The 12,296-nt window shown below is 48.6% G+C and overlaps 1 protein-coding gene across 1 annotated transcript in view; it reads left to right on the top strand.

Annotated features, from left to right (window-relative positions):
- LOC144178020 (uncharacterized) overlaps positions 1 to 12,296 on the top strand; it is a 34,098-nt gene that overhangs the window by 405 nt on the left and 21,397 nt on the right. The window contains exon 2 of the mRNA XM_077705559.1: positions 10,759 to 10,858. Coding sequence (XP_077561685.1) covers positions 10,759 to 10,858 — 100 coding nt within the window. The remainder of the gene's footprint in view (positions 1 to 10,758; positions 10,859 to 12,296) is intronic.

Raw genomic sequence — 12,296 nt, 5'->3', positions numbered from 1 at the left:
CTTGTGGGCCGCAAAAACGTTCATGAAACTGACAAACTCAGAAGCGCACGCGCTGTGGTCGGGGCAGCCCATCAACAATTCCTGGTTAATCTCGGCATAGAAGGCTGTGCGAAAAAATGAACTTCTATTTTGATATGCAACATTGCGAGTTAAGACTCATTACATATGCGTTAATGAGGACAGTTTCGCTTGGGAGTTAGCTGTATTTGCTATATCGAGTGTGGGGGTCAGCTGTATTATGTATATAACCTAGGAACTCAACAAATTTTTTTAGCAAACTGAAAATCACCTTGTGACCTTTTCTTTTTCACTACATAGCAACAATTGTCTAGCACGCACGCACGCACGCACGCACGCACGCACGCGCACGCACGCACGCGCACGCACGCACGCACGCACGCGCACGCACACACACACACACACACACACACACACACACACGCACACACACATATATATATATAGCGAATTAGAAATTGGAAATGAGGGGCTTGGTGAATTAAGACAGAATAAGGGTTGGCAGTCAAAAAAACCTCGGAAAGCAAAGGGGAGAATGCGGTAGGTCATAGAAACAGATGAATAATTTTTTGAGTCAGAAAGAAAGTGGTGAAAAAACGCCCACCGGGTGGGATCTGAACCCATGTCCTCCAGAATACCGGTCTGGTGCGATAACCACTACGCTACCGGCGGGGCTGTTTCCACACCACTTTCTCGGGTAGTTATGGTAAGGTATTTTTTGTTGCCTGCACTTGGGGGTGGTAACCAGCGCCACTCGGACTATTCGGGGTGAAGGGTACCTTCTTTTTAACGCCTGGGCCGTGACTCGAGTGCCTACGACATGTAGAGAGTGGTCGATTAGCGTTGAACCCTCTTAAGCTACCTTTGGCACCAAGACTGCCAGAACAGAGGCCCTCGCTATGGATGTAGGGAATAAGAAATCGGAAATAAGGGGTGATACGAAAAGGGAAAGCCGATCTTCAGCGTTTATTGGCGCCATGAAGAGAGCGACGCAAGGCCATGCCTGGTAGTCCAAGCGCAGCGTTCCCAACTCAATCACGAGCGAACGTGGCCGCATGCATCGCCAGGCGCGTGAACGTGCTACTTTGTTGTCGGCGTCTCTCTCATCATCATTACTGTTCATGTTGGCGATAAATTATAAATCCGCAACATCCTCCCCGCCACTAAATGTTCATTCAGACAGTTCCAAAGGGCGCAATAGTTGCACTGGTCTAGTCAATTCCCGTGCACCCGCTAGCTGCACTTTGCACGCTCTAACGTGACCGTCCTTTCCTAGGTACACCTCGTTGACTTTGCCCAGTCTCCAGAACATCGCAGGGGGTTTGTACTCTCTGACAACAACTACATAACCTACTTTGACACTGCTAGCAGGGTGTACCGTTCGGCTGTGAGCACTTCTTAAAGCCAGTAGATAATCTTTCTGCCAACATTTCGAAAAGTCATTGATTTTTTGCTGCTTGTGCTTCCACAACCTCGAAGTTTTGCTGCAGCTAACAAGCGTAGGAGAGTCGTTCGTCTAAGAAAGGGTAACAATTGGCCTACCGCATAAAAAATGTGAAGGTGTAAGCACTTCCTTGTCCGCAGGATCAGTCGAAAGGTACGTTAAAGGTCTGGGATTCACCACCGCTTCTACTTCAGAAATTATGGTAGTGAGCTGCTCAAAGCTGAAGCTGTTCTTTCCTAATGTTTTTCTCAAACAGTTCTTAACAGTGCGAATCAGTCGTTCTCAAAATCCACCCCACCACGGTGCACGCGCAGCTGTGAACTTCCACGTAATGTGGTTTGTAGTACAGAAATGTTGCACCTGAACATCACGCAACACTCCGTATAGCACTTTCAGATCCCGACTGGCTGCGCGAAAGGTCAAGGCGTTATCAGAATAAATGACACTTGGTAGACCACGTCGCGAAACAAATCTCCGGAAAGACATCAAAAATGCGCTTACAGTCATGTCACTACAAAGCTATAAATGTACCGCCCACACTACCGCACACGTAAACAGTACGATGTACGCTTTCACTCTGCTGCTTCCTCGGACAAACACTAGTCCTGCGAAGTCAACACCGATGATCTGAAATGGGTGAGCTCTGTTGACTCGGTCACTCGGCAGTGGTGTGACCGGAGCTGTAGCAGGTTGCAGCTTCAAACGCGCACACAATTTTGCCGCGACCGAGTACTCTTTTCACGCATTGTCGACCTCGAACCACCCAGAACCTCTCGCGTATTTCAGCGAGGCAGTCACTGACTCCACTGTGAAGAAGTTGCCTATGCGCGTTATCAACAATCAGGTGAGTAGCACGGTGATTTCATGGTAGCAGTATCGGCCATCTAAGTTCTGAGGTCGCGGCATTATGTCGGCGGGTTCTGATTCCCAGTACGCCATTGTTGTCCACAAAAGGATGGAGGTCGCGAACGGTGGATGTCTTGTCTATGGGCTTGCTAGCGGACAACGCAGCAAGCTCGTTGCCAAATGCTACGCTTTGAGCAATCTTAAACCACGTATTTTCGCTCTCTTTCTTCTCTTCATCAGTGAGAGCTCCTTCTGTCTGACGGTTGGCCTGGTCGCGGCAATTGTGTACGAATCTTCTGATCCAGGCGGTAATCCTCACCACTCGTGTCCAGTGGCTTTTCTTATTGAGGTCGAAAAGAGGCTCCTGCTGCGGTGCACACTGACACGCCAAAACAGCCACCTCATCCCAGTTCCTCGCTTCAGAAAGAGCGTACGTTATTTCTGTTCGGTCCTCGGATGAGTCATTTTCTTTTGACAATGCTTCTTGCGGGCCCGACAGCCAGTCTGGCACATGCCACCAAAGACGGCTGACTGTCAAGTAGTTGGCAGGAATTCCTCTTGTCACTAGGTCAGCCGGGTTTGTTTTCCTCGGACAGTGTCTCCAGTGAGACGGATCCATTAGACTTTGTATTTCAGCGACACGATTGCAAACAAACAGTTTCCATTTAGTTGCTGCAGATCGCGCCCAACTCAAGCAAATTCGGGAATCCGTCCTTCAGAAATAATCGACTCCACTAAAAGGTAATGTTCCCAGCAGCAGTCTAGTGAGCCGAGCTCCGAGGAGAGTGGCTATAAGTTTGAGACGAGGCAACGTGACAGGCTTGAGTGAAGCAACTCGGGCTTTAGAAATGAGCTGCTGAACACTAACTTTGCCCGAGCTATCTTCAGCTCTCAAATATGCCACTGCTCCGTATGCAGAAGGGCTCGCGTCGGTGAACACGTGCAGGGTTAAGCGATCACCCAGGCTGATTTCGGCAAGCTGCTGTCATGGAACACAAAAAGCCTTAACGTCTCGTAGTTCCTCGCACCAGTTCTCCCATTCGTCCGATGTACCACATGGTAGGGTCTGCTGCCAATCTAGCCCTTGCATCCAGATCTTTTCAAACAAAATCTTTTTTTCTGATGGTGAATGGTGCTAACAATTTCAGCGGGTCAAAAATGCGGGATGCGGCTTACAGTACGTTTCGCTTTGTCGTTGTTGCATTGAGGGCTTCCTCAACCGACTCAAGATTTATACGAATAGTAGCGTCAATCAAGTTCCAGTTTAATCCAAAAACTTTGGTTGTGGAAGGTCTTGTTGTCGCAGAGTTTTCGTTATCCTGGCAAAACTTTTCTCGTAGCAGGTGGCAGTTTGTTGTCCATTTCTGCATCTTCATACCAGCCTTACCCATTATTTCGTTAGTCTCTTCATACAGCTTCATGCGAGTTGGCAGCTCCAAAAACTAAATCGTCTACGTAGAAGCTTCTCTGCAGCCCTGCCGCCGTATCTCGGTACCTACTGTCGACATGACTGAAGTGGTATTGCAAGACTGCCGACAGCCGAAACGGACTAGACGTGCTCCCGAAAGGGACTCGAGTCATTGCATCTCTTCAATTCTTGGTAAAAGCTTGGTAGCAGATGATACAAGAAACGTAACGCATCTCTATCTTCTTCGCGGATGCCAATCTGTAAAAAGCTCTTTTGTACGTCGGCTGTGATCCCAATCACGAACAGTCGAAACTTGGTCAACATTTTCAGAAGGTCCGCGTTGAGATTCGGTCCTTTTTCGAGGTGGCTGTTCAAGGAAGAGGCTCCAGCAGCATGTGAGAACGCGTCAAAAACGACACGAAGGCGAGTGGTTGTTGACGCTTCGTAGATGATCTCACGGTGCGGCATGTAGTATACATGCTCTGGGAAAGGCACACCTCTCAGAACCTTTTCGGTGTGGTCATCCTTCTGATATTGCCTATAGCCTTGTCGTAAGCCCTAATCAGTTCTTCGTTTGAAGAAATACGTCGAGCTAATCCATGTAGCCTCGAGAGTGCAACCTTGCGCTTGTCGGCTATGGCGACTGGTGTGGACTTCCATGGGAGTGCTACTTTATAGCGCCCATTTCGATACTCAACTGATTCGTTGAATTTGCACAACACGTCTTCATCAGGATGAGAACTCGGACAGTTCATGATTCCGATGGCATCCAGTTCCCAAAATCGCTGAAGCGAGAAAGTGAGGTCTTCCTTTTCGTGCGTGTCCGTGCGGAGAACACAGACGAGGCTGCTGCTTTTGTGGCTTTCACTCTCTGCCATGGAAAACGGTCCTTGTAGGGTCCATCCCATGCTCGTCTTGATGGCGATTAGTGATGGATTCTTGTCTTCCCACTGCACCTCGCTTGATTTCGGCATTAGCTTCCAGATCTGGTCTGAGCCAGCAAGTAGGCTGACTCCTTGTTCGTGCTCTAGGCCTGGAAAGACGATGGCGTCAGCTAGTGGTTTCCCTTCGGCGATTAGGCGTTGAAGAAAAGAAACGCGTTGTCCTACGGTGCTTCTGCCATCTCTTCACAGATGAAATGCATGAAGATTGCTTCTATGTCCACAGCGACGCTGTCATGCTGATTCCGAAGGGTCACTGCGACGACTTTGCACTTCTGACTAGGACACCCAGATCGTCCGAAAGCACTGATGACCAGATCCATCTCGCCAATCGCAGCCAACTTTAGCTCAGAGGCAACATCTTGTCTAATGAAAGTGCGTTGGCTGCCGTTATAAAAAACTCCACGTACGTAGCAGCAATGAGGCGAAGTCATAATCCAAGCCCGGAACGTCTGTAGTAAGACGTCGCTGGAGCGTCGCGGGATGGCTGATTTGCGTGTGTTGACGTGCATCACTGCATGTCGTGTTTCTGCAGCCGATTCCGACGGTTTCCGAGCGGGGGTGCACATTGTGGTGGCGTGGCGGAGCTTACATGTCCCACACCGGACCTTCTTTCGGCGACTCCGCACGAGATGCCCCTTGGCCGTACATCTGTAGCATCGGCCGTCACTTGCTAGGCGGATGCGCTTGTCGGCCAAAGGGATGTAGCTCGGACATTCTTCCGTTCTGTGATCTTTTGCGGAGCAGAATAAGCAAGACGAAGTTTGTGCCTTGCTGGGCAGGACAGCAGCGGTCGGAATAGACTGCTGCTTCTTGGGCCCTCGGTCAGCCTCCTCACTTCGTTGAGGCTTGCTGATCTGGAAGCTTCTTTCTCTGCACTCCACTTCCACTCGGATGAAAAACAGTAGATGTTCTACGTCCTGGGCAGAAGAACTCTGACTGCTCGTGGAAGCGGTGCTGGCAGCAACGCTCTGCTGTTTCACGTAATCGACAATAATGTCGCCAGGTATCATCTTTAAAAGCACTTCATTCAGCATAGCCGCGTAAGAAGAAATGCCCACGCCCAAGCTTTCCAGTCCTCGCTGGTTCATTCGCACGTGGTCATACAGCTTCCTCAAAGCTGGTGATGGCAGCTGGTGATGGCTGCCCTGAACCGTCAACGGCCTGAAAGTGCTCCTCCCCCAGAGGACGCGCAAGTAAGCCTTGACAGGGGCCCAGCTATCAAGACGTCCTAGGCCGCGTCCCCGCAGCAGGTGTTTTCCCAATAAAGTTGTTTCCTCCTCCTCCTTCCTCAAAGCGGCCACGTTGCTGGCTGAGTCCACAGGTCGGAGCTTCCGCACATTTTCAAAATCCTTCTGCTCTATCACTTTGGAATTTCCAAAACGATTCTTTAAAATATCATGAGCATCTCAGATAGCACGACTCTGTCACTTGCAGGCCAGCAACGGCTTCAGCAGCAGCTCCGCCAAGAAGCGAAAGCAAGTAATAAAAGCGGTCAATATTAGACAGCCGGGGATTCTCGTGGCCGGAATGTCAAAACATGTCCCAAAAAGGTTTCCACCGCGTTATCGCTCTGTCGAAGCTCAACAGTTCTAGCTCCGGGAGACGTGCTCCAAATTCACGAGTAGTTGGCATGAGTTGTTCGGTAGACGTCGCAGCCCGGCGGTCTCCGCTGGCGTCTTCCAATGGAGAAGCAGTCTGGAGCGTCGAAGATGACCTCAACACCTCCATGTCATGCTCGAGTAAAGCCATTACGCTGGTCGCTGCATCGTCATACTCGGTGACCGAAGCGTAGTCTTCCGCTGCCTGGGCGTCGGTCAGGTGGGATTCAAGCTAGGCGTTAAGTGCCGACAGTGCTGCATTGGTCGCTCGAAGACGCCCGTGAAAGGCACGATGGACGGAAAGGTCTAACTGCTGGGACTGTAGCAGCTGGTCCACCTTGCTTATAATCTTCGTGTTCATAGCCCGCCGTGACGCACGCTCGTTCTTCATACGTTCCATGCCGGTCGTAGCTGAAGAGAGGCGTACCAAGCTCGTCAGGAGAAGGCTCGCCGCAACGCTGGCTTGCTTCCCGGATTTCAGCACCATTGATACAAAAAGGGAAAGCCGGCCTTCAGCGTTTATTGGCGCCGTAAAGAGGGCGACGCAAGGCCGTGCACAGTAGTCCAAGCGTAGCGTTACGAACTCAACCACGAGCGAACGTGCCCTCACGCATCGCCAGGCACGTGAACGTGCCACTTCGTTGTCGGCGACTCTCTCATCATCATTACTGCTCATGTTGGCGGTAAATTATAAATCTGCAACAAGGGGCTCGGTGAATTAGGACAGAATAAGGGTTGGCAGTCAAGAAAACTTCGGAAAGTCAAGGGGAGAATGCGGTAGTCATAGAGACAGAAGAATTTTTTGAGTCAGCAAGAAAGTGGTGAGAAAATTCCCGCCGGGTGGGATCGGAACCAACGACTTCCAGAATAACGGTCTGGTGCGATAAGCTACCGGCGGGGCTGTTTCCCCACCATTTCCACGGGTAGTTATGTTAAGGTTATTTTTTGTTGCCTGCACTTGGGGGTGGTAGCCAGCGCCACTCGGACTACTCGGGGTGAAGGGGACCTTCTTTTTAAACCCCAAGCTGTGACACGAGTGTCTACAACATTTCGAGAGTGGTCGACCAGCATTGAACCCTCTTACGCTCCCTGGAGGCCGCGTATTCTGGAGGCCGTAAGTTCGGATCCCACCCGAAAGGCATTTTTTCTCCACTTTCTTTCTTTCTTTACAAATTATTTATCTCTCTCAATGACCTACCACATTGTCTCCTTTGCTTCCTGAGGCTTTCTCGACTGGCAAGCCCTTATTTCTGTGTAAATTCAACGAGCCCCTCATTCCCTATTGTGATTCGCTAAATGCATAGCGAGGGCCTCTGTTCTTGCGTCTTGGTGCCATAGGTAGCTTAAGAGGGTTCAACGCTGGTCCAAGCGCTCCTCGTCAACAACGGGAAACTGCGCTCTTGTAAATAAACACCATTTATCTTTGCTTAAACAATTATGCCTCTTTAATGTGACCGCACCCTCAGAGAGGCTCGGGCAAGCTTCCCGTGCATAATACCTGTTCTGATACAGAAGGCGTTAGTGAATATGTTTGTACCTCACAACGTGTTACATGAAGCATGGGGATTTATGGCTTTCACCTTAGAAAAGACTATTGTTTTTAAAAACATCCGCTAGGCCACGGTGTCAGTAAGGTTGAACAGCGAAGCCAAACGAGTACACGACACAAAACACGACTGACCGGGGTGCCGCCTAAATGAATGGAAGGAATAACAAAGCGCGTGCTTTTTACATTTGTAATGTAGAATTCTTGTGAATGAACCTAATCAATTCTGGAGCAGTAACGGTATTATTCTAGCAGATATACCTGGGTCTAGTCGTTCTATTCCGGCTTTGTGAAGCGGTGAAATTGCTCCGGAGGAACGGCATCATGTTATTTATATAAAATACACCTGATAATTATACGTGGCACCAGCAGGTATAGAACTTCTGGCGGTTACTTTGTCGTAGCCGCAATCCAAGTACTTCTAATTTGTTTTGGAATGGTTACAATAAGATGCGTTGCAGCCGTTTTATGTTACCCAATATGCCTCCCTTAGGACAACATGTTTTGACAGAAGACTGGAATTGACATTTGTTTGCAGCTAACCTAATTACGACAAGTAAATGGGCCGCATACTGAGAGCAAACAAAAAAGCCTAAATTGTTAAGAGCTTCGCGGTGACTCACCGCATACAAGACGAAAAGTAAAATCGGCGTATTAAGGTCGCCTTAGCGCCTAAATAAAGTAGGAACTTTTTATAAGCACCAACATTACATTGACAACCAGAATGTTGGCTTGGCCGGAAAGCCTAGTATTTTATCTGCTTTCTTCTACGTACGTTGGATACGGTTAAGTCATTGGTGTGTATTGGCATACAGTTTTGCTCAAAAGAGGCTAGAAGGTGTATTTCGGAAATTTTTTATTATCTCGCAGGCCCTTCCAAAATATCTAACTATTCTCTGCTGATATATCTGACGCTGGTCAATGTCTGCAAAGTAATTGTAGGATTTGTCCTAAGAAATATTTAAGGAAATTTAGGTAGATGTTGCCCTATTTGCACGTTTTTATAACTCAAGATATGTCGTACTCATTCTTATATTGCACGCCCGGGCATGGCTGTGTAATAGCGGTAGTTTAATACATGAGCGAAGAGTAGGCCACAGCGGGGTGTTTAAATTTTGGAATAGAGCTGGCCAGAGATCTGTACACTTACACTGACTTTCACTATGCAGCAAAATTGCATGTCAGACTTCTATTTCCGCGTAAGTTGTATGAGGTAGAGCTTACAGAAGGAGATACGCAACAAGAGGAGCTCGGAAGGCTGAAATTACTTTTCTTGCGCATCGGGTGTACGTACCCGCGGCAGAGAATATGGGCAGTTGGTTATAGATTGTTAAGAAGGAAGGAAGGATGCAGGTAAAAGAAAGGCATGAAAGTCAGCCTGGCAGTATACACATTTAAAGTAATTAAATAAATACTCAAACAATAAAAAGAGCAGCGCGAAGAAGCACAGGTGCCAGCAACAGGCAGATGAAGTCGATTTGCTGAAACACCGTTGTTTATGCAATGCATGCGCAGCTGCCCATTGATCTGCAACGCAGAGATATGCGTGCACACAATCAGGCATACCAAGAAGCGAGGAAGCGATATCATAAGGTGGTGGTGGTGGTAAAAAAATTTTTTTATTGAGCAGCCAAGGGAGCTGGAAAGGGACGTGGTCGGCCTCCTACGTCCAGGAGGCCGCGAGCCTGCGCCGAATCCAGGGCTCGTTGCACCAGGGCGATTTGATGCTCCGGCGCCGAGCTGGTCAGCGCAGACTCCCACTGCTGAAGGGAGGGGGAGTGAATGGGGTGGGGGTGGTGGGGACATGAATACACAAGGTGGTAGGTTGTGAGAGGGGTGTCACATTGTGGGCAGTTGTGGGGGAAATGGACGGAGATATGTGGGAGAGGATAGTGTGGTTGTAGAAGGTTTCTGTTTGTAGACGCCGATATATGTGAGCTTGGTGGTTGGAGAGACTGTGGTGTGGAGGAGGGTATGTTCTTCTGATGTGTGTGTAGTGCGTGAGGAGGGAGCTGTAGGTAGAGCCCAGTGGAGTTAGGATTTCATGGTCAGAGATGAGGCGCCCTGCGGTGTCGGTCCTTGCGGTTGGGAGTGCCCGGGTAAGGAGATCGCGGGCTGCGGCATGAGCCGCCTCATTCCCGACAAGGCCAGCATAGCCTGGGGTCCAGACGATAGAAATTTCAATGTCCTCGGGAAGGTGTTGGAGCACAGGGAGGGCCTGGGCTTGTGCAAGGCCAGCTTGATACAGCCGACAGGCTTGTTGGGAGTCCGTAATGATGGGAATCAAAATTTACGCTTTAGCGCACCGAAGCTGAGCTTTGACTACGAGGCGCGCTGCATTTGAGGTGTTCAGATTAATTACAATTACCAGGGGATCTCTGATGTGGGTCGAAATCTAGACACACGCACTTTTTTGCATATCGCCTCTATCTTGGGCGGGAATCGAACCCGCGCCCTGGTTTCAGCAGCACGATGACAGCCACTAATCCGCCGCGGCATGTGATATCGTAAAATAGAATGGACGAAAAGGTATGGCGTATAAAAGTCACCGTTAGTAATTCTTCGCGACATATGGCGCTTGGCTGTAATAGTCGATGCAGGGTATTCATTCTGTCCCAGTCACGCACACAACATGTGTTGCCATTCAAGGGATCTTGATCAGCCACGTTTCAATCTGTTTTCTTGTAATAACATGATAACGAGATACCAAAATGGGAGGGTGAACGGGCCTTGTTGCGGTCTTTGCATTTCATACGTATGAAGGGGTCCTGGCGTCTGAGAGAAAAGGGGTGAGACAGCGAAATTCGGGGCGCGGTGAAACAAGCATTGTGAATCATAAGATGAGTACTTCAAATAGGTAAATGTGTTCAATCTTTAATCAAATCGTACACGACCAGCCACGCGGTCTCATGGTTTCATTATGACGCTAAAACAACCATTACACTTTTTTGCAGTGCTTAACACAATCAAAAGCTTTCCCAAGGTTGCTGTTCATCTTCCTGGATGGATTCCGAGAGTTCCTATTTTTTTGTGTGAAGCTCATCTTGCCGGGCTGTAAGTACTTGTGCGTCGGTTTTCAACTCCACCTTCGTTCTGTGCAAATAATTTTGTTAGAAATAATAAATTTTCAGGGAACAGTGTCTGCAAATGCAAGAATAATTACTGAATTAGTCTTTTAGACCGATGATTAGCTTGTGAAACAACTGGTAATCTATACAGTAATGCACACAAGAGACATCGCCTAGGACGCACTATAATGGAAGGTGTATAATAAAAATGTAAATGCCAGTTACCGTTTCTTAAAAAAAGAAAACATCACTATAATACTTGCAGCGCCAAAAAGGGTGAATAGAATGCTGCCTATTGATCAATGAAGTTTTTGTATACGGCCAACTGTTCCTTCCACGTTTGCTATTTACCGTTATTATTCACTCCGCTATTCACTACACATTTTAAAAGCAACTACCCTGACAACTGGTTATACACTGGTCTTCTGTAATACTTAGCAGTTTTGATCCCCTGTCAATCCAATATCAGTCCTCACCCCCAAGCTTCAAATTATCGTGGCTCCTGAAAGGGTCGTCTCAAGGCTAATGGAACGTGTCGGACCGGCCCGGCCCCAGCGAGCCATAGGTGTGACCATTCCCCAACCCCGTGTACCGTGCCCTTGACCCGCCGAGACCAGCCGACCTGACCAGCAGTTACCTGACCAGAAGTGGACGACGGTCTCCCTAACAGTTCTCCGGCGTGTATCCAAGGGCTTTGAACATACATCGCGTCGGCGAGCGTTGCTGTTCGGGGGCCCGTTCTCACCAACATCATCCCTATTCGTGGTGGCAAGGACATCTCATTCTTTCTTTGCGTGTGATATCGCCTCCCAACCTAAGCTGTGCATTTACTGTGACCTCGACCGGGACAGCGTGCTTCGACAAAGAGACAATGTTACAAGTCGACGATGAAGCGAGAAGTGGTGCATAACCCTGCGGTTCCCGGCCCTGGCGGCGAAGAATCTGTGTGGGGCAGCCAGCGCGGGCATTCTCATAGTTTATTTGCAAATAATCCAAATAGATCACTCATCCCATTCAATTATGGTTGGCGTCATTTGTCCTGCGGCTACGTAACTATATTGCCGGAAACGATTGTGGATAGTTTGTTTTGTACCAAGGATTCCATTGTCACTCTTTTTGGATCGAGTACACAGTCTTCTTTATTTACAGTGTTGCGTGGTGCTGCAAGGCTCATACGTAAGGGTCGCGTTTCCATTTTTTGGCTACTGAAGAGTAAAAGGGGGAAGTGACAACCAGAAAATTTAACAGATAAAGCCTTAAAAAAGCATTTTGTTACACTGACAAGACGTCCTTGAAAGGAACCGTTTTATACTAGATAAATTTGGGCGTTACGTAGGGTTTACTGGCAAAACAGAACGAAGAAGGCAAAATTATCGGAGGTTGAGAAAGCTACGAATCTGCAGAAGCCAGGAGGCAATGGAGTT

The sequence above is a fragment of the Haemaphysalis longicornis genome, unplaced genomic scaffold, assembly GCF_048455015.1.
Source record: "Haemaphysalis longicornis isolate Haplotype H1 unplaced genomic scaffold, Haemaphysalis longicornis Haplotype H1 scaffold_371, whole genome shotgun sequence".
Taxonomy (NCBI): Eukaryota; Metazoa; Arthropoda; class Arachnida; order Ixodida; family Ixodidae; genus Haemaphysalis; species Haemaphysalis longicornis.
Note: the sequence above shows the minus strand (reverse complement) of the source record. Positions and strands in the feature narration are given on the sequence as shown.